The sequence below is a fragment of the Ceratosolen solmsi genome, unplaced genomic scaffold (genome assembly GCF_000503995.2).
Source record: "Ceratosolen solmsi marchali unplaced genomic scaffold, CerSol_1.0 scaffold11, whole genome shotgun sequence".
Classification (NCBI taxonomy): Eukaryota; Metazoa; Arthropoda; class Insecta; order Hymenoptera; family Agaonidae; genus Ceratosolen; species Ceratosolen solmsi.
The window spans coordinates 3,249,302-3,273,666 of record NW_011948416.1 but is presented as its reverse complement, the minus strand read 5'-3'; the positions used below and the strand labels follow the sequence as shown (position 1 = coordinate 3,273,666).

The following is a 24,365-nucleotide window of genomic DNA, read 5'->3' as shown; positions in this document are numbered from 1 at the left end:
GATTCTCGTCTTTGTCACCAAAGTCTAGCTTCGCAGTGTTGTCAGACTTATTGTCAGGAACTGTCATGAGCTGCTCGGAATCACACTTCTCAACTATCTCCATCGTTTCTTTCGTTTCAGACTTGGTTTCCTCAAACTCGAGTTTCAGTTCCTCGGCAACGGTAACGGCGACGGCGACGTCGTCTCCCGTCTCGTCCTCGGATGCCTTGTCGGCTAGCTTTGCTCTAAATGACGCTGGCATATGTGTTTCTTCCAATTTCATGCACTCGTCGACTGCCGGTTCGTCGCGTTGTCTGTCGGGACTATCTGGTGGCAGTTCACAGGAGGAAGAAGAGGACTCAACGTCGACGACATCGATCTTGTATCCATATCTACCGGGAAAGATCGAGTCGAGAAAACCGTCGTTTGTGCAACCGCTTTTGACTCCTTCGTTGACACCGTCGCTGCCACTGTCGCTTCCACCGTCGCTTCCACCGTCGCTTCCACCGTCACTGCCGACGTCGTTACTGCCATCGTTGTCTCCTTCGTGCACTTCTTCTCGGTCGCAGTCTGACTCTGCCTTCGATTCTGGCAATTTATTCGGTCGAGCTTTGGAAATTCCAGAGGAGACGTTGAGTACCTATTGTCAACAACAAAACTTTATATTACTATATGTCTCGAGAGTGCAATGATAATCAAAATTTCGTCTAATATAATTGAAATGTACATTCGAATGTTTTGTATTCTTCCAATATCAATCATTCTGCAGGATAATTATATACAATATCTTTAACAGAAAAATTCTTTGTTCCATTGGTATATTCGTTATAAAAGATATGTGAGAATTATAGAGTATTTTAATCAATGTCACGTGACCGACGAGGCAAACAACCTCTGCCCTCTATTGAAACCATTGATTGGTTTATATTTTAAATGCAAAAAAGAATTTAATGGCAGTTAATTAGTTGTTTGGTATTAAGAAGTTATTTTCTCGCATGTCAATCCAATCTGTATTTATTTGTAAATACAAAATTGATTTGCTTTGCCGAAGATTTACAGTTCCTTTGATTTTGATCACTAGTATCTTATTGTTACATCTACTGATTAGGCAACGATGTTAGAAGAATTATTGTAGAAAATCATCTATTTCATAATAATTGCATAATAAACTTTGATCTCATTATGTATGTTTTAGTATATTATATATTATTGATGTGTATAATAAAAATATATTTTTAATAGTAAGATTAAAACTACAAAATTTGAGTTTTAAAAGTAAAAAGTTAGGTTAAGTGGTGTGAATAATGTTCGAGATCTTGCTACATTACAACATAAATTAATACAAATATTAATTTAATGAAATGCAAATAACACGATTTAAGAAATAAACTTTTTTTGATACATTATAATCAGTGCAAATGATATTCTTTGGGTAGACATACGTATGCAAAATAAAAATTGATAAATTGTGTAAAATATGTAAATGTTATATCATTATATATTGAAAAAGAAGAAAAGTCATTTTTATATATTAAATTTTGTTAAATTTAAAAACATTTATTCTAATTCTTAATGAAAGATAAAGAAACCGATAGATAAAACTATATAATAAAATTTAGTTCGAAAAGGTATAAATATACTTGCATTATATTATATCTAAGTAAATTTAAAAAGAAAATATATAATTACTGGACATAGAAAAATAAAAAATCTCTAACGTCAAAAAATGAATGCAAATTGAAATCAGTTTGCTCTAAAATGTGGAATGAATTGAATTTAAAATTTTGAATCGACATTTCAGTAAACACAAACTTTTGTGATAAAATTGTAAATAAACGTTTTAAACAAATGTCAAATGTCAAATTCAACTGAAGGTATATACAATCATAACTTACTTACAAAACTACCAAACATAAGTAAAGTATTTTATTATACCAATGGAAAATATATTGCTTAATTAACAAAATAGTGAAGTTGAAATAACGTGGAATTTTACTAAATATGTGGGAAATGATTTGTCTAAATATTTACCTCGGGTTCTCGATTTTTCGTCTCGTCAGTTGATGATTCCAACTCGATAAGGTCTGGTACTCCAGAGGAGCTTTCCGAGATATAAACGCAATCGGCCGAATTTTCGCTGGTATGCTCAGCTCCTTCGTCATCATTGCAGAAGACTTCAACAGTGACGTAGTTACCGGACTTTGCGATCGTAAGTCCAGATTGTTGAGATTCAGGTCTAATGGTGGCTCTGTCCGACCATTTATAATCGAGAACTGACAATCCTTGCTTTGATTTGACTGGACTTGTATCGGCGCTCCAGCGTCTACAAAAGAATCAATTTTTTTGCTAAATATAATTTTCCTATTTATCTTCACTAATAAATTATCAGAATATATTTATTTTTTTATATGACTGGATTCAATATCTTTAATACATTGATTAAATGTTGAAATTTGAATTTACTATGAATTATTTTAGATATATATGAATTTTATGTTTAATTGACCATGAAACTTTTCTGATATATTTATACAAAGAAAAACTTAATATTTAAGATGATAAATAATTTCGTTTTAATTAATAATTAATTAGGTGTATATAGATAGGCTGTATTATAGAATTTATATATTTTATTAAAAGAATTTCAGTTTTTAAATATCAAGAAAAACTTAATTATCATCTTCAATGTAATCTGTATTTAAATCAATTGAATCAATATTATATTTTTAAGTATAATTTTTAATTTACATATTATATCGATTTAATCAAACTTATAATTTAAAAAGGATTTATTACCAAAAAGCTAGTATTCTTGATATATTGCTTTGTGTATACTTTTTTTAATGAATCAACTTACCGTTTAAATATTATTGATAACAAATATAACAAATATAATTGATAACAAGAAATTATTACAACATTCAGAGTAACTTATTTAAAGTTATCCTGACATTGTTCTATCATGTAAAAACTTTAAAACTTACAAGGTTGCAATACTATTTAACTTATGAGTATCGCTTAGATGAAATATAATAAATTTATTATACTTTTTTAAATCATCATATTAAGTTTTAGATAAGTAATTTTAACGTATTAAAAACAAAAAGAATAAAACATAATAATTCATAATATTTTATTTATATAACGATTATTAATTATTAATTTCTAAGTAATTTCGATACTACGTTCAATACAAATTACAATCAATGGTTAAACATATTGGCATATTAAAACAATATCGATAACATTATAGTGACAGTTTTAAATTGCAGCAACAATTATTAAATATTATTAGAAGAGATTAATTAAGCTTTTAATACCACATGTGCATTTATCTATAATTTGTCGCCGATTAAATATCAAGTTTATTAAATCTACATCAATTGTATAAATAATGCATGTCAAGTAATATCTTGATTGTTTTAAATATCTACAAAAATGACATTTTTTAGTCGAATGTAATTAAAAGAAAATTCTTTAATCAACAATATTTCTAAATTATCTAAAACTATAAAAGCAGCATCATATAAAGGCTTAAATTAATTGCATAAAAAATACATCATTTATTTTAAAAGTATAGTCTGTTGGTCGCTACGATTCTCGACGAACCTTTGTCCAAGGGAATGCCCGGAGACCTTTCCGACAACGAGAAACGACTTTCCGTGGGGGACGATCTCTTGACTTTGACGCAGAAGAAGTCTTGATTCGACATCCGTAGGAGTGGTTGGAGTGGTGGCGTTTGGCTGTGAGAGCTGGTTGAGAAGGATCGAGGACTGCTGCTGCTGCTGCTGCTGCTGCTGCTTCTGTTGCTCGACAATATCCTGGCCGAATCGTGAAGCGGCACCTGCTGTGGCAGTTCCCGTCGATGATCCCTAATAAAATTTATTCGATTAGACAGTTTCACAAGTGTATTAATCAACTGATATAACTAGTCATTATAGCCAATATTATCGATTTTTTTCAAGCTTTTGCAATTAAGGCCACTCGAATATTCTTATATTATTGTCTATGAAGTATTATTCAACAATATTGCGTCTATATTTACTAAATACCATCTATATTAAACATTAATCGATAAAAAGTGTAAATACGAACGGTACTGATTAATTTCAAGTACATTTTACAAAAACTAATCCTTTATGTTAAATATAAGCACTTAATAAAAACTGTATGTATGTGTCTGTTTATACGTTAAAAGATTCTATGTACAAAAAAAAAAAAAAATTTAACTTGCAATAAAGCATGAAAGTTATTTTTAAAGATTTAATTTTACTAATATTTAATTTAATTTAATTTCTAATAATATTTAATTTTTATATTAAAAACGCAATTATGAACAGAATACTTATTTATGTTAAGTGTTATTCTTACTATAATTATTTAATAGTTAATTAAAAATTTTAACTTAATACATTAGTATCCAAAAAAAAAAAAAAAAAAAAAACGAACATTAAAATCAATGTTGCTCGGTAGAAAAAACAAGTCCAGCGATTAGCCTTGGCTTGCTGAACTTACAACTCTTACCAGAGCGGAGGAGGAAGAGACGGGGAGCTGCTCGTTGACGGTCGAAACGGAGACGTCGTCGTCCGGAGTGGCGGCGATTGGTATGAGGAAGGTCGAGGAGGGCAGCTGGTTGATGCCGAGGGCCGCTGCGGTGAGAAGCTGCCGCGTCTGAGCTGCATCAGCCTTGCAAAGTCCAGTAGACGATTTATGGACTTCCGAGTCTTCTCCCGTGTTCCCAAAAGCTCGCGACGCGTACGCTGCTGCAACTGCGGACGAGTCAATGAATTTTACTTGTTTACACGTGAGTCGAAGATGAGATGCGGACGAGCTGATCCCAGCCACGCACCCACCCCATTGGATTTTAAATCTTAATGGATATTGGACACTAGGCAAGCATCTTTCAGCTTGAAAAATCATCGACAAATTGCCTATGATAATTATTGAGATGATTTCAACACGAGGCATATGTAAAGTAACAAAGATCCAATATCATTTATTTATCAAAAAATTTTTAATTCTAGACGTAAGAAAACATTTTGTTATTGGAAAACTGCTTTTAATTTTTACTACGACAAAGATTTTCTTTTACTTACTAAAGAATTACATAATTAGTAGTTTTATAATGGTATTTATTAAATTATTCCAATGTCTCTTTCTCGTACATAAAATTATTTTCTATTGCATAACTATAATTTTTGTTTACCTATATATAATATGTAATTTAACGGAATATAAAAAAACTTAGAAAATGTAGAAAAAATATCGAACCTCGAATAAATTTGTTAAAAATAAAATGTTTACCAATCTTACAAATCTATTAAAGAAATAAATCGATAATATTATAAAATTTAATATAATATTATAAAAGCTATAATATTATAAAAATACCTGCGATTACAATATCATATGATAATATTTTGATAATCTATCTTATGATAATCATAGTTAAAAACCGTAATCACAAATTTGCCTTTTATTGGGAAAAATGACTCTTAAAGATATTCTCCAATCCAAATTGAAATTTTCTCCTGAGATGTTGAATGTATTTAACGATATATTATTTTACTTATATTTTTCAAGATTAAATTTCGTTTTGAACATGGAATACAAAATATGTGGTCATATTAACTCAAAAAAAGATATTTAAAACAGCAAAAAAGAAATGCCTGTTTTAATGAAAAAACAATGGCGGCATATATATATATATATATATATATATATATATATATATATATAATATTGCCTCAGCTAATTATTCTAAAAACTACTAATAAAAAGCTCTATTGTTTTCAAAAGCAGTTTGATAATATCATAAGCGACAACATATAATGCTAATATTAAAATTTAGCAGAAACATTTGTGATAACCACTTCATGTAATTTGATTGATCATGCAATAAGCTTTGTTTAGAGAAAAAAAATGTTAATGATTAGATGATTTTAACATAATAAAATGTTGGCAAGCCTTTTATATTTACTACCTTATGTGATGAAATGCACACATTATGGTAGAAGCTAAACTTCAATTTTCATCACACAAATATCTTTCATCATATTTTTTTAAAATCATCCATCATATATATTTAATTGGTGAAATCTACTAGGTAAGAATTTTGAACGCTTAGATATGATAATTAATTATCATATAAGAAACTTCACATATACAAGATATCAAAAAATTGAAGGAACTTAAATAACAAAATAATGAACTTTCAAATTTTCGAAAAAAAATAAATATCTTTGATAAAATTTTGAAAAATTATTTATTCTATATATATTTAATTAATACGATTTACTAAGCAAGCATTTTCTAACGCTTATATACAAATACAATTTACTTTAATAAAAAAGATTTCTCCTTAATACAAGAGATTATTGATAAAAACATTATTGTCAGAACAGACAGATTTAAAATAGAATCTATAATAATAATACTTGCGTTGAAATCGTGATAAGCAATGACATGATAATATTTGACACCGATAATAATTCTTTAGAGATATTTGAGCATAATCCGAATGGTAAAAATATGAAAAGAAAAGCATTTAATTGTACATATAAGAAGAGGCATTCGTATGAAAATAATGAAGGGAAGTAGACAAGGAATACATTTACTTCTAATAAATGCATACAAGTACTATTCATGGTCTTTACGAATGTCATTCTAAAAATGGGTAAAATAAAAAAACGACAATTAATAATTAATCTAATTAACTGTTCCACATAATGCGTCTGCTCTACTGAGTATTCATAAACTGCGCGTCGAACGTCACACGAACCTGTAAGGATTGGCTGATTAGTTGCGAGCGCTTTTCCAAATCGTAGACCTGCAATCTCAGGTCAGTGTTGCGCTCGCGCAGCTCATATCTCACTCTCTCTCTCTCCTCTGCAAGATATTTCGCGCTTATTACGTTGCTCTCTCGGCTCTTACTCCTGTCTTATCAACGTCGAGCGAAAAGTTCTGTTTACGAAAGCAACAAAAACCTTCAAACTTCTTTGTTTACAGGGTTCGATTGTCGTCATTTTTGGTCAAAATTATACATACATTTTTAAATATACGCATACATGAGAATATTTAACCCTTTAATCAGTTGCGCTAAACTTTTATATACTTTTGCGCAACTGTTCACGTAACATCCCAAGGATATCCCATTGATTACGAAACATTTTTTCTTAATATTGGCAAATATTTAATGCCATATTATTATTTCATTATTTAATATTTAATTTTTTTAATATTATTTAATTGTTTTAGGATTTATTATTTAATTGTAAGTTTTAAATTCTCAAATTGTGAAAATCAATCGAGCACCCATGTCAATTATTGTTTTGATTAATAAATGAAAGTTTATATATTTTTCAAATAATTAATGTAAAATTTTTTTTTTTTTTTTAACACGGACAGGTAAGTTCTACATAATAATGTGAGAGAAAGATGAGCTCCACGAAACATTAAAGATGTCACATGAACGATTAAAAGCTAAATACAATAATAAATAATTATATAAATACAAACGTAGCCAATAACGTTTTATATTGTCTTTTCTCATATGTGTAAAGTTTAGCTATAAATGGACAGAACTTTCCATCGATCTGATTGTTTTTCAATCACCGAATCAAAGAATTCGTCCCTAGAGGCAGAGGATAGTATATAAGCACGCTAATGCGATAGGAAATCGAAATATTTACCTGTTTCTTTATCTTTCTTGATGCTCTTCATTTCGAGCCTCAGAATTTCGAGATCAGCCGATGTGAGGCCTTTGCTTCTAAAGCGAACTGCACATTTAGGACAATAACAGGATGACGCCGGGGACGTGGTGTGACACGAGACGTGGAACTTTGCCGAGCAATACTCGCACACGGTTAGTGTACCTGAGAGTAAAAGTACATTGTAGAAAATTATTTGTGAATTTTTTTAATTCATCCAGTTGTCAATCGATGCAATAATAATAGCAAAATATATTCAGTGTCTAAATTTGCCACCGTCTGATCAATAATATTGACGAATCGTAACGTCGGACTAACATGTATATTATATTCTTATAGACGAAGAGATGTTAATTCGATTATTTAATTTCAAGTCAATTTTATGTAAAGTTAAGCTTAATGTTTTTCTATTAAGATAATTTTGACACGATTAGATTGAGTAGTTTATACTAACTAAGCGAATGAAAGTATCCGTACGCAATTATATATAATGATAAAATGCTCTAGGTAGATAACTTTATTTATATTTGTGAAATATTTAATAGAAATTATTTTTTGCTATTTTCATTTTTAAAGAGGTTAATAAGTAGGTCAGGGTATTTGTAAAATGAAAGTAAATTCCCTTGATCAAGATTAGCCTTTTCCCTCTTTAACCATATATAAATTCAAGAAATATTCAAACGAACCAATTAACATCGCTCATATTGATTAGAATAAGAGCCACGCGGCTATGAGCTGCGCTAATGCAATCGTTTGAAAAACGCCATTAATATTCATTATTCGTTACATGGCAAAAAGTACATCTCGCGAAAATACATTTGCAAATTAATTGGATGGACAGATTTCATATCATCGGCATCGGCTGCGATAATGGTCGAAGGTCTTATAGTGCTAGCTAACCTCACCTGGATTTCTGCACGCGATGCAAACAGTCGAGTCGTTCTCGATCCTCTCAATGGTCAAGCCCGAGGGCAAGCCGGGTATGTGAACCGCCCTGCCGGTGGAGGTCGTCTGCGAGAGCTTCTCTTGGTACATGCTGGCCTCGACTCGAGCGTTCGACTTGTCCGACTCCTGCTTTATCGACTTGCCGTACACCTCCTTCGACTGCTGTTTACCATCGCCGTTGCGCAGAATATTGGGAGTCTTGGCCACCTGGATGAGCGACTTGGTCGCAACACCGGTGCTCTTAGCCGTCCTCGAACCGGAATTAGTCTTCGTCGGAGGCGGGGGCGATGGCCCGTTAAGACGCGCAGTCGTTTGACGCGTCTGTGGCGCATTGCCCAACGACTGCAGATAAGCGTGACGTTTACGCTTCTGCAATACATTAACACTCTGATCAGATGCACTTTTTGGAGGCATTTCTAGCCGAGAGTTGAGAGTTAAGGGCTCGTCGGGGAATTTTATATCTTCGCGTTTCGCAAACACCGGTTGATGCGAGAGGATACCGCCGTTACATGGATGTCAATATATACAGGATTCGTGAATGCGATTAACAGTTCACACGATGTTTTATTCATTGTCGTTATAAGTGGATTTATATAGATGAGAGACGGACTACTACTACTGGAGTGTCTACTATAAAAATTCGACGCTTCGTAAAATTTACTTTTGTTCTTCGGTCAATCTATTGCACGTGTCGTAGAATAATTTATTTGCATGTCAAAAATTATGCAGGCCACTTTCAATGAAAACTTTGAAAACAATCCAACTATCGAAGATGCTTAATTACATTTAATATTCCCTGCAAATAACAAATAAAATGATGAATCTTAAAATATCATAAATTTAAGTATTTAGTGTTATTTGACTATTATTCTTATAAGAATCAATATAATCGTTTTGTAGTGATACATTTTGCGTTTAACTACCAATTCAGGAAATCTTAACCTTAATGTTTAAAAAAATAATTAAATAATTATTTTCCTAACATTTTTCAACATCGCACTTTATAGAATATACTCAAAGAAAAAGAAAAAAAAAAGAAAAAGAAAAGAAAAGGAAAATTAAAAAATATAACTAAAAAATAGAAAAATTACTACGTTAAATTATTTTAGCATAGCGGGTGTTAATAAGAATTACAATAAATAATATCGTATTGCAACTAGTTAATCAGAATGGATATCTAAATGTAAAATCTTTGCTCAAATCAGTAAATTAATTCAGTCGTAAAAATACAACATCCGCATCCACTTAAAAATCACGCTTACTAAATTATATGCATTAACAAGTGTAAAAAACAAGCGTATTTGAATGGAACTTCAATCATCCTTAGTTTTAGCGAATGATACTTATTGAAAAAAATAATTCTGTAAGTCTAATTATTAAGCCATAGTATAATTAAACAATCGTGCAAAGAAAATAAATTCAATCGGGTTACACTTTTTGATAGCTTACTCACAAAAACCAGTCAATAACTGAATGTCTACGACTACGAAATAAAAATAGACTATAGAACTTTTCCATCCAGCAATTATGCATTTCGTTTTGAAAAACTATTTTCAACTATTTCTAAAAGCAGTTTCTCTTTGCAATGAAATTCGATGTTGATTTGCATTTATTGTTTATACTTCTTTTGAATGAATATCAAATATGATTTATTATAAAATAAAAGAAAATGTTTTATTTATTTTATTTATATATTTTATCGTCACACTTCTTTTTTCTTCTTCTGAAGAACAATGGACAAATACAGTCACAAGTGTCTAACGTCGATCAAGTTATTTATAAAAGAAATGGAAGTTTACATAAATTTAATATCACAGGTTATATTTTATCGTATTATTGTATGCTTACTTTTCATTATAATTTCATTGAGTCTTTTATTATTCTTTATAACTGCATGTCACACAGAAATGTTGGCACATAGAAGAAATTCAAAAATAATATTAAAATTTATTGATAGAACAGAATAATTAAAATTTGCCGATCTAACTTTGTTATATTGAAATAAATTCATTATTTTCATTGCTAGTGTTAATCAGGCATAAACGGCATTTTTTATATATTTTACAATTTATTTTTAAAAGAAACTATATACGCTATAAATTTGTAATACATAAATAAAAAAATCGCACAAAACTTAAGCTTTAAATAGGCTATTTAATTTAAATACACGATGAAAAGGCCAATTATTATTAGAACAATATAATTTTTACAATCTAAAATATTGAAGTTAATTGAATGATTATTTAAGTTAAAGAACTGTGTCGATAATGCAAGCAAATTCACTTTTTTGTACATTTACAAACCTTTCATCTCTTGGAATCAAGCTTTGATTAGTTTGTAAGTGTTACAAAAATAATGTTTTTTCTTGACAAATATAAATTTTATATTTTATATCCTAACTGAGATAAGAAATAAAAGTACGTTTTTGCGTGCACGTCTACGAACGTATAAGAAAATTATGAACAATTGGACTATAATTAAAATGAAATTATATAAAAATCTATAATATGTTTATCCATAATATGTTTCTTAAATCCGAAAAATTATATTAATTGTCAGGAAGAAGCTTTGCCTAATAACAAGATAACAATAACTTATAACAGTATATTAGTAGTTTAAAAAATTGATTTTTTCATAATATTTTAACTTTGAAGAAAAGTTATAGACACGAAGAAAAATATACACAGGATGGAAAATAAGATTGACATAAAAATATAAAAGTGGCCGATGGTTCATATTGTATTTAAAATACAGTTTATAAATTCCGAAATTAATATTCATATTGCTTTAAATTTTACATAATTTTAAATATATAATCACTGCTTCTGTAACTTAAAACATTTATTTAACAATTCAGATACGATTGCGAGTAAATATTGTAATCAAGCAAAAATATGCCTTCCAATTAATTAATATTATTGAAATTGAATTAAATAATATCTTTTTTAAAAATGGATCAAATCTAAATAATATTATGACGTTAAATTTGTCCTCGGAAAAGGATGATGTTCACAGTCGACAAAATAGTATTATCAAAATAATCTTCAGGTGTAACCAACCCCAATCGCTGTACTGTAAATACTATTCATAAATGGCTAGTAAAAAGGTTAACGTTAAAACCTTTTAAATTCTATCACTACAACTATCTACAATATCTCTGCCAAGAAAATCAATTAAAATATGTGATGAAACATCATGTACAGTTTGTATCAAATATCCACTACTCCAAGCATTTTTCATATTTTTTCAATCGTTTTTATTATCCTATCAATAATTACAATACAATGAATTATAAGAGAACATAATATATTAATATAAAGTATATTTCATTATGATATACTCGAGTGTCAAAATTCATAATTGAACGTTTTTAACAATATATATTAAACCATTTATTGTATTTGATTTGTATATTACTAATAAGATTAATTATTATAATTTTACTATTAGTAAATTCATGCATAAGATAGTGCAAGCACAGATTTCTATTTTCTGAGATATAATGACAATTCTCATATTTTAAATTCCAGCTAATAATAATACAACAAGTCTTTAAAATATTTGAGAATTTTATTTCACTGGATAATAACAGAAAGTTCCGGAAGGAAAGCTTCTTACTAATTTATTGTATAATCTTTCTATTTTAAGTCTACTATTCCTATAGCATTTTTAAATCAGTAACACTTTAATTAAATTGTGTGAAATGGTATTGTTTTATGAATCGAATACAAGAAAAATGCAATTTCATTTTTATCGTATCCATATTTTAGAAATAAATTAGAAAAATACACATATAAATTCTTACGTATAAGAGGAACGAAAAGGAATTTTAAAGGAAATTTTCCATCAAATGACGTTGCCTTATTTTGCAATAATATTCAATAAAAAATTCGCGTTATTAATGTTTAGATATATCATCGTTAAAATTCAATCTCCTAAATCAAAATGTAAAGTGCAATTAGGACTATAATTTCTTACAATAACATATAATTGTAATCAGTGTATGCACTAAGTTAACATGAGAAAAAGTTTGCTAGGCATTCATAATTGCGTAACCAAGACTAAAACTCTGATGACAATACTAATCTACAAAATTACGAGCGTAATATTAAAAAAAAAAAAAAAAAAAAAAAAAAAAATCGTAAATGAAAGTAATAATCTTAAACAATGAAATAATTATTATAATTTGTAAGCGAATAATTATGAATTGATTCATGATGATTTGATTGTTGCAAATAACTTTATAATTGTTAGAGTAGATGTGGGAACTCTCGCTGTAGATTAATATGAATTGATTCCCATAAACGGAGACGTTCAAGTGAGATAGACGAGAGGACATCTATGATATATTCAGTGCTATGAGTGATTGTATGCCTTTACGGTGAGAAATAATTCTCGAATGAGGTAGTAAGCACAATCCCAAGGATGAATGCGATGGGAGATATTTATGCTGTGGAAAAGTATTGGAAATTGTAAAGGAGAATTGAGGCGGGTGAGATATTATTTGTTCCGGGCTCACATTCGCGGGGATGTCAAATCCTCGAAAACGATAACCATGTAATAAAAAGTGTCGAAGAAATTTACTAAAAATATAAGACGATATGCCGTTAGGTTAAAGGAAGATGGTAAAAGCCATTTCGTTGATCGAAAAACAATACTTCTTTATTGAATTTGTCTAGTAAAAAATAGCATATAATCATATTATTTTACTTACAGTTAACTTATTTATCAAATAACTTATTATCAAGCGATAAAAAATTCTTTTAAACTATTGAAATTTACGAATAATATGGAAAATCTAGATGATTGAATTAATTTGAAGGAATTGAATTTTATATTCAATTCAATAATAATCATCCATGAAAGATTTGCAAAATTATAATATATTTGGATACTTTAATACATACTATTCTTTATGCAATAAAATGATGTAATTTATAAGATAATATATAATACAAATTATTTATACAAAAATATTTAATAATAGAGTTTGCGAACTTTTTATTATATTTTTCTATATTATATACGTCGAAAGAAATATGCGAACACATTCTAAACAATAAATCAATAATGCACAATTGATAGTTTTTTTTTTTTTTTTTTTTTTAAGCAAAATATTTTAAAATTAAACACAACTATAATGTCACTATTTAGTGTTCTTAACGACTATCTTATTGTTTTGAAATTCAAAAATAGCATGGATTTCAAACGTGATTCTCCAGCTTTACATAATAGCCATTATAGAAAAAAATAAAATTTTAGAAAATTCCTTGAAATAATTATTTATTCGTTTAAAAAGAAATTTACAATTTATCTGAATTTAAAATTTTTCTATGCATATTTATATTGACAAATATTATCACAAATAAATTCAATGAATCCACTAAATCAAATTAATACATTTATTGAAAAATGTAGGCACTTTTCAGTGGATTACTATTAAAGACAAATTTTTCCAATTGTAGCAATTAGCTTTTCAGAAAATGAAATTAAGCTTGTAACATTCGCTTGAAAATATAATAGAAATTCAGTATAAATACGGTAATTAGAAATCTATAATTTGGAGAATGAAATTTTGCGCCAGTATAGTAAAATTCTAGTGTAAGCTACTTTCGTGTATATGTCTGCATGCATAAAGAACTGATATCCTTAGCCAAGATATATTGATCTAAATCGTATGAATATCACATTGATTTAATTGCCTCTATCAGTACAGTAAGCTCGACATTGTTCGTAGGAAGAAGTACGTACTTATCAACCAAGGAAATTCTTATTAAAAGTAACCGCGTCAGGATGTGGCCCACAAAGACATAAAGCCACTTACCATGGGTACCTCCCAATTGGAGTAGACGAAATGGGAATTTGCGGTGCTGCGTCGTTTACGCTCCGCTCGTTTGTTCTGTAGCTCTAGGAGGCGTGCGCTGGTGATGAGGCCGAGGCAGCCCAAAAAATATTGCTGCTCGCGCACCGTCATCAACGGGGCTGCAACCATTTTCGTCGTTGTTGTCGTCGATATTGTCATTGTCGTTGGCGCTACCGACGGCTTCAGCTTCTCATCCACTTCCAGTTCCGGACTGCCGGGCTGCTGTAATGGCACTTCCACGATCTCGTCCTCACCGGAGACTGGCTCCATTGAACTCGAGCGTCGCTCCCTAAGGTAATTTCATCACGTCAGAATTAATAAATCCAATACCTTACGCTATTTAGACTTTTATCGCTTGGTTAAACGCGCGTGAGCGAATGTCCAAAAAACCAAAATCTCATTATTCGCATAGAAAAACTTTATCAGCCCTACCTTTTCCCCTTCCTTCTTAAAACGCTTTGATTATGATGATTATACAAGGACGGGAGATACGAGGTAGCAAAGCTATCCACGATTTTTCTTAATATTGTGCGATTATTTTTACATTAACATGAATTATATATCGGAACGAGGGTGAAACTAGAGATTTATTATGAAGCAGATATTTCTACCCTACCATAAAATGGAGAAATTTTCAGACCAAGTTAGTTACGTAATAGAGAAAAGTTATATTTTCATATAATTAGTAAAGTAATAATTTTTACTTAGTCATAATTCATATAAAAAGTTCAGCATTGATGCAAAAAACTTTCCGATTAAAAATATTTATTTAGAAATTAATTGACTTTCTATTTTAGCTTTTATGAAGATTGAATTTTTAATTCGACATAAATTCAAATATTCGATAAAATATTTATGAATAGTTTCTCAACTTACAATATATTGAGAAACTTTTTATTGTTAATAATGTAAATATAATCCGTGAACATGTTAAACTTTTGCTAATATAATAAAGTTATTTAATATGATGTTATTTTTCATAATTATAAACCAGGCAGTTAGTAAACATTAATAGATCAATTTTACATATTATCAAGCTTATATGTAGTAAAATTTAGAAAATTTAAGTTATAATTTTATAAGCAGCAAATAAAACTAAAATTGCTTGATTCGCTTTTTGAATATTCGACAATATTGACTTTATATTATTACATAGTAAATGTGGATCAATTAGACTGTAAAAAAAGTAAAGATGTTGATTTATTAATAAGACAACATTGCATAATTCAATTCTCAAACATCGCGGCTAAATTATTGTTTGGTAAGAGTATATTCTGTAAAGTTCAAGAATTTGTATAAAAAAATTCTAAAAAATCAATTTTTTTTTATTATAGAAATCTATGTTCATTGATATTTAGTTTAATATTATTTACAATCTATGATTTCAATTTGTTTGTCTTATTTATTTATTTATCAGTTTTTTATTTTTAATTTTATTTTATATTTTATTTTAGGTTGTTGAAAAACGATTTGCAAAATGTCAAATATTAAACTTCACGCTATTATTATTAACTTATTTTATAATATACTTGATTATACTTTCAGCTATTGCGACTCATTTTCTATATTACCTAATAATATAATTTCATTTGAAGAAATTTATATCGGAAATACAGAAATATTTGATTATTGAGCATACTGATATTTTTTATTAAGCAACGACAAAATTTAAAATATATCTAAATAATAAAAAACAAATTTTGTCTTAAATCTCAGAAATATCTTTACATTTTGTAGAGTTTTGTTTTTACTGATAAATATATGTCTTTCTCAAACGAAAGACAATTTGTTTTTCACGTAAATTGAAGTTACGTGACACTATAATTAGTATTTTCATAAAATAGAAAATTTACAAAAGCAGTAGAGCAATCAATATGAACATACATAATCGACGGCTTACGGCATCCAATTATTAGACGGCAAACGTATCGATCCATCGAAAATCATTCCCTTAGAAGGACAAAGAGAAAGATGAGATAAAGGAGACGAAGGGGAGGAAACAGGGTGCACACCATCAATAATCGGAAAATCAGGCTTAGGAAGCATTTAAAGCATCAGATGAGAAGTCGGAATGAACGATTGACTCACTTGACGCCATTGTCCTCGCAAAGCGGTGAGCCAACGTCGCCGTTCCTCACAATTTCCTCGTAGTCTTCCTTCGACGAGCCTCTGCTCTCCGAATGTCCGTTCAGACCATTTTCGTGTTCTGCGATATCGGTGCGCCTCGACGCCTCGTTATTGTTGGTTATGTGGTTGTTGTTGTTGCTTAGGCCGAGGAGCGAGGCAACTGAGATTTTTGCACCATTCAGCGCATTTTCCGCCTTGAATGCCTCCACCTCCTTACGCAGCCGCTGGACCACTTGTTTCTAAAAAGGAAAGAAAAGCAAGAAAACGCATTAGAGTTGAGATAAATTTGTGGCAGCCAAACACGAACTCTCATCGTGGGAAAAGTGCACAAACATTAGTGTCAAAATTTCTCGTTAGTTTTCGTTAAATCGGGCACGAGCTTTAATTTCTCAAATTTAAGTTAATCTTTTACCACGTTAATAGGAGCGAAAGAAATTTTGTAAATGAGACAGATTTGCCTTCAATGCAGTCTAATTACTAGCGTCTCATTAGCTTTATTTCTTATTTTTATTCTGATTTATTAAATTGATAATAAAGTCAAATTGATGCAGATATGTATCATAAACATTTAATTTTATTTACACAGTGACATCACATTATATTTTATATTAAATTTCTCTACACCAAACTTTAAATAAATTTTAAGTATCCTGATAAATAATAGATTTATATTGGCTATTGTCGAAATTTTATAAGCCAATAAGTTAATCGGATTTACCACAACAAATATATTAATTACCTATTAATATTTGGATTTTTAAAGCATTAAGTATAATAATTGAGATCCAAAAATTAGTTTGTATGATATATTAAAAATATTTCCGAATTAAATGTGTGTGCTTAATTGATTGTAAAAGGCAAGAAATTAATAAAAACAATATCTAAAATATAATAATATATGTAATATATAAATTAAATTAGATTATTTTTAACTAGATTATTTTTAGATTAACCAATTAATAATAATAATAATAATAACAATAACAATAACAATAATAATAATAATAATAATAATCTTTAATGATTTCATTAATAATAGCTTTAATTAATGAATATTTATTAAATATATATCAAATGTTCTTTATTATATTATGATATTAAGTTTACTACAAAAAAAAAAATTCATTCGGGATTACACTTTGTAAATACGATTAGGGCGGATTATTAGTGGGTTTTTTGTTTTTTTTTTTTTTTTTTTTTTTTTTATATAAAAAACTTTAAACAAAACAAACATATAAATAACGATATTGCTGTGGAATAAATTTCTTAAAATATTTGCTTCTTTAGAAAATAAATTGTAATTTTCTGAGAATAGTAAACAAAAATAGATTGTTTTACAAATAAAGAACCATTCTAGAATTTCATAATAGTAGTATTCATGTCGATTTTATATAATACTTTCAAGTAATATTAATTCGTTCATAAATTACAAGAAAACAAAAAACAAAAATAATTGTAATAAAAATTTCATTCGTATTAATAAAATCCATTGAATCAGAAAAGGTTATACTTTAGATAATTGAATTTCGTTTAACTCTTTTACGCAATGTCGAATTTAATAACAATGCATATCTTATTATATTATACAAAGTAAATATCGGGCTGTACGGAATATTTTCTATAAACCAACCGTTGTACATTTTTTAAATATTAAATTTTCAAAGTTTAGTATCCGTGCCGTATCTAAAGATTTTATTAGATTTTTACATCGCAGAAAAGATTAGCGGTTTATGCTCGAATTCACTATATAAACATCTATATTTATATATACGTTTGTATATAATCCCAATATTCTGAATTCCATGAATTGTAAATGAATCGAATGTACAAAGAAGCTGTTACATGACTTATGATTGACATTTACAATAATAATAAAAAAACACATATAAATCATAGAGTCGACAAAATAATCTAATAATTTACAGATATATCAAGTATGTTTTCTAAAAGTATGTATTCTTTTACGGTTAATTATTATAATAAAACTTACATAGTAAAAATTTAATAATAACTTGTCATGGAAATATAACGTATAAAATGGCACATAAGTTAAATTTTATTTAGAAAATGTTAAACAAACGTAGCAGCATTTCTCTTTAATTCTATTTATTACCATACTTAAAAGAAAAAACCGTTCAATTCCTTTAATTTTTCAATATTTAAATCTCTTACATCAATAACAGTACTTTCCTTATTGAAGAAAATTGTTGTTTTTTTTTTTAAACTTAAAGTTTCTTTAAACTTAGCGAAAATAAAGATCTAACACTCGAGCACGTATAGCGAGCAATAATTCACAGTAACGAAATTACAATTTAGCCGACATGGGTAATCCCATTATTAAGGAGATCAATTTATTTCCACACAAGCCATTTTCCGAACATGCCAGAAACAAATATGTACAATTGAGTATCGTATCGACTAATCGAAGACGCAGCCAATTTAAGGGGGCGACTATTCACCCACCACCTACTTGAATATTATCATATAAATTCGCCATCCATCGATCCCGCAAAATTAATCAGATTCCATTTGCACGTTGCATTTATGAATGATGTGTCTTTAATTAATTGGCCTGCATAGCTATAATAAAGCGGCCCCTTGATCATTCGATTTTAATGTGTGTCGCTAATGTTTTGCAAGGCTCCTTCTTCCCAATCTCCCATAGGCGCCCAGGAAAATATTTCGCAGGATATTTTATCGATCGGAGCTGCTCTCTTTCGCCGCTTCCCTCTGTTCCTGCAGACCTATCTTTCTCCCTGGCCCCCCTCTTCACACCCCTCCACCCACCCCCGCTCATTCGCCCTACGTGCACGTGATTTCAATTTCAGCGTTTAGATGCTGAAAGCACCACGACTATCATAAATACGCGACTTGAAAAGGAGTATCACAGTCGGCGATCGTTTTTCCAAATCGCTCGATGCACGAATAACATTAAGAAATCATTTTTATTTTGCTGCATTCCACTAACTACTGTAATGTATAAGTAATTTTATATAATAATTTTGTATGCATTTCCAACAATACTAATTTGTAGTAATACACATTCATAGAAAATAGTAACTTTTTAAACTATTTTCCTTCCATAATATTAAAAGCTTTCTATCATTCATGAAGGATAATAGTTCAATTAATGTTATTGTAACTTAAAACAATTTTACATCTCCTTATATAAATTTGAATCAACGAATATTGTTACGAAATAAAATTAATAAAGCCATTAGGTAAGATTAGAATTATGTTTATAAAGTGCAGTTAGAACTGTACATTCTACTTAAATATTTCCTAATATATAATGATAAAGGGCGCTGCCCTTTCAGATTTTGATTATCAATAGATAGAAAACTACAGTAAGGATGGAATTAAAAGAGAAGTGAGTAGTTGTGGAAGGAGTCTTGATTAAACAGAAATTAGAAGAAAACGCTGATACAGCATTAATGTATTTTATATTGTACAAACGTCGGATAATTCAAATGGTTAATAATATTCGTTGTAATTGCGTGGGATGGGATTTATGATTACATAAATTATTTTTAATGGCATTTGAATTTAATGTTACGTTTTGTATTTATATCATAAAACATGTGTTCATCCAATAATGTCAAAACAGGAAGTACAGAAAAGCAGATTTAAATTCGAGCACTCAAGCTTTCGTAATAAAAGCATGAATAAGATATTCTCGCATTTTACGTGTTAATATTACAGTACAAAGTGCAAATAGTCGTATTTCAAAGTAACTTAAAATATATCACTCCTAACAAAAAAATATTTACTTCTCTAATTTTATATTAAATGTTACTTTTAAAGATCTATACTCATTATCTATTGTTATCTTTCAACGTCGAATATAATAAATAGAAGCGGTTCTTATTATAAAATAAGATTTCAATAAAAAAAATAAAATAAAATAATAATAATAATAATAATAAATTCAAAGTCTCTGAAGCGGATATTTAAGATGTGAAGTTGAGCAAAATATAGCAAGAAACAATGTATGAAATCGGCACTACCAACCTATTCATTGACGGTGCAACACAATTACGCAATAGTAGTTACTTTAACACATTTTTATGTTTAAAAATTAATTTTAATAGTTAATTTAACACATTTTTATTTTTAAACATTTTTATGTTTCATTCTTTAACATAATTTACACATAATACACAAATACACCTATCTTCTACTCTTCGTCTATTTTCTTCGCGCTTTTATTTCCCAGCCCTTTATGAAACTGATAGGCATTTTTATAATATGTGCGACGCATCGTGGCGCATAAAAAAAATTGTAGAAAATCAAGTTGGCACGGCATTATGAGAAAACGCCGAGCGCTTGATGAATTGGCTTTTTCATCTCCTTCATCTCTTTCATTTTCTGTCCTTCCATTTTTTTGATAACTTCTTTTCGAAATTTAGACTCGATTCCTGAATATCTGATAATGAATTTACATCTTGGTTAACAATGCCGATATCTTTTTCAACCTTGCATTCACAGTTTTAACTGTATTGTACTCGGCATATTGTGGTTGGACTGTATTGCAATACCATTTGGAAATTGATGGACATTTCTTTTCAACGTCGACGTGAAGGGAAAAGTGAAGTCAACGTGTATTTGTACTGACACGTCCAATTTTTCAAGTAGAATACATTTCAAAATTGTGTATTAAGGCTTGAATACTTAGCTTATTATTAAATAAACAATATAACGTATATACATTTATCCAATGACTTTAATTAAGTTTAATTCTTTCCACTTTTTATCTTTCAACAATGCTACTTAAAGAAAAAAACAAATAACTGCAATATTAACTTACGAAATTACTTGTTATAATTTATTATAACAAAGCAAAATATTAAAAACTTATGTAAACGATTACATAATTTTACCACATAAAGACTTTATTACAATACATACACCATACAAATGCTAATATTTCCATTAATGATATGATTAATGATCTAAATAATGATAATAGTCAATGTGTTGTTAAAACGTAAAGTAGTTTAAAACCTGGCAAGAGTAAGAAAGATAAGATTAAGTTAGATTTTAAACAATGGTTGGTTATTATGAAAAGTAGTAAATTATAAAGTATATATTCACAAGATCAAATATCAGAAAATCAAAAAAGGAATTTCTTTAAATTCTCATCTATATGTAAACAACCACATCATTGTTTTCTTCGATATATAACACTGACATGAAATAATTCATCCTTAACAAAATCTGTACTCTTTCAATAAATATTCATATCAATAGTGCTCGAATATTTTGATATAAAATAACAAAATTTATTGATTAGGTATATATCTAATATATAAAATTAAACTCTACTTTATTATTTACGTTGATATTTTATAGCTATTTACAATTAAAGTTGTATAAAGTAATTGTGAAATATTTGTGTTTAAAAGTCAAATCCTATCAAAAAAATTTATTGTTAAAATTACATGATTTAGTATTAGTAGTAGTAGTAGTATTATTATTAGTAGTAGTAGTATTAGTAGTAGTAGTAGTAGTAGTAGTAGTAGTAGTAGTAGTAGTAGTAGTGGTAGTAGTACTAGTAGTAGTAATAGTAGTAATAGTAGTAGTAGTAGTAGAAGTGATAGTACTAGTAATATATATATATGTACGCTTACAATAATATTGCAATCAATTATTATTAGTTCAAATCATAAATAAAATTCGATACCAAATTAAAAGCAATATTTCTATGAAAAGTCACTAAATAGTAATTAAGTAAAGTTCAATTGCAATGTGTAAGAATTGCAGTCATTAATAATAAAATAAAATAAAATATTCGAATGCTGTAAGGTTAAAGTAAACTAATAATTACATAGAACCTTTTAATTATACATAATAACATTTAAACATAAAACGAGAAATAAAAAATAATTTTTAAGTAAAATGAAATACTTTGAAAATATTTGATGCATCCATAGTAGCAAAAAGTATTTTGTAGAATTATTGTAATAATTCGTCTGTACATATCGCAAAATTATATAAAAATTTGTCTACGCTTGGCAGTGAGCAAGGATTGTCCTTGAAATTCTAACTTTTCTAAATATGACCAATAAATTGTACGAGCTTTTAAGTTTCTTTGATAAGCGTATATCCCAGTTATTAATGTGCATTTAGTTTACTTATGCAATTCCCCTTACAATAGCATATTTAAAAATTTATTCGTTATTGTACAAAGAACCACATTTTCACCATTTAAATGACTATATGTATAAAAAATTTTATTTGAAAATTTGTGGTATTGCAATTTCAAAAGTAACTTTTGAAATTGTTAATGTTATGTAAAATTATTATGATTTATAGCAGTATTATTTATAATTATACATTTGCTCTGAAAATCTATTGTCTATATTATATGTTTACATAAATATAATTTGACTGCAAGTTGATTAATGACTATCACCTATTTGTATATTTTAACTTAATTATTATTTATTCTACGGATTACATCTGTTCAAAGCAGTGCTTTTAAGATAATAACACTGCAATAATATAAAACAGTGATATTCATAATATTAACACTAAATAAAGAAAAGAAAGAAAATGCAAAAGATAAATGAAATATTTGATTATTTAAATGAAATTTGTAGGAAGAAATAAAATTTGTACCGTTTTTAAGAGAGTAAAATAAAAAATGAGATAATTATACATGGAAAGCACATGTTTTTGCAGTTTCGACAAAACTTGGCTAGTATTACTATCCATAAATTTTATCCGTATTTATTTTATTTTTTTATATTAGATTATGCAATAATTTAAAAATCATATGACTCTTATGTCTTTCTTTCACTTACAATTTTACCAATATTTATTAAAATACATTATTTAAATATGACACGAAAGAATTTATTAAATATCTGTAAAAGCAAAATTAAGTATGTGAGCTATAAATAACTACCGTATAATATTACTAATATTTCAATTGAAGCACTGAACATTTTCATGTATTTTAGTTTATGTTATTGAAACATCCATCTCAAAAAAGTAAATCGAACATTTTTCAAGCAAATAACTTTATACATATAATTAAGTACTGATTGAATTGTAATTAATTATATTGAAAATTTCATTACCTTAAAATAACTAATTATCATTATTAATATCCTACATATACAAAACAAATGACATTATATAATAAGTAGTTTTTTAAAACTCTAAATAAATTTTCTCAAAACTATGAAAACGATATTTGACAGTTAAACATAATGAATTCACAAATTGGACGATTAATGTTTTATACGTTGAATTTAGATTATAAATAGTTGTAATTACTTTTTTTATCAAATTTATACACGAGACTTGACATTCCTATTTAGTTTGTTACAAAATGCGTTTGTGCGGGTATTGCCTTACCTAAATGCAATTCAATGTTAATATCACGCGATTCTAAAATTTTTATCTGGGATCGTGTGCACGAGCAAAAGAAAAAATGATAAATTATTGTCAAACGTGAAAGATATCATATAAACGAATAAAGAAGTTTGAAATGTCACTATATCAGTAAAGACTCTCAACTCACGGGAACACGCAACTTCATCTTCACTACCAAAAAAGCGTAAAATTTAAAATTGTTTTATGGCAAAGCTTTGGTAGATGAACCTTAGATGTATCACTTATTGTAAAAAGCGTTAGTTTCTTTTTTTTTTAAATTATCTTTATATTTAGCATGACGATAAAGGGAGTAATTTCATTTTCCCCTCTGCTCTTTTGATTTTCCATATTTCTATATA

General features: G+C 28.4%; 1 protein-coding gene across 1 annotated transcript in view; it reads right to left on the bottom strand.

The window, feature by feature from the left end:
• LOC105359453 (uncharacterized) overlaps nucleotides 1-24,365 on the bottom strand; it is a 114,186-nt gene that overhangs the window by 39,242 nt on the left and 50,579 nt on the right. Inside the window, exons 4-12 of the mRNA XM_011496067.1 lie at nucleotides 16,585-16,862; nucleotides 14,458-14,785; nucleotides 8,594-9,002; nucleotides 7,671-7,853; nucleotides 4,504-4,748; nucleotides 3,575-3,851; nucleotides 2,011-2,302; nucleotides 425-619; nucleotides 19-371 (exon numbers count right to left, since the gene is read on the bottom strand). Coding sequence (XP_011494369.1) covers nucleotides 19-371; nucleotides 425-619; nucleotides 2,011-2,302; nucleotides 3,575-3,851; nucleotides 4,504-4,748; nucleotides 7,671-7,853; nucleotides 8,594-9,002; nucleotides 14,458-14,785; nucleotides 16,585-16,862 — 2,560 coding nt within the window. The remainder of the gene's footprint in view (nucleotides 1-18; nucleotides 372-424; nucleotides 620-2,010; nucleotides 2,303-3,574; nucleotides 3,852-4,503; nucleotides 4,749-7,670; nucleotides 7,854-8,593; nucleotides 9,003-14,457; nucleotides 14,786-16,584; nucleotides 16,863-24,365) is intronic.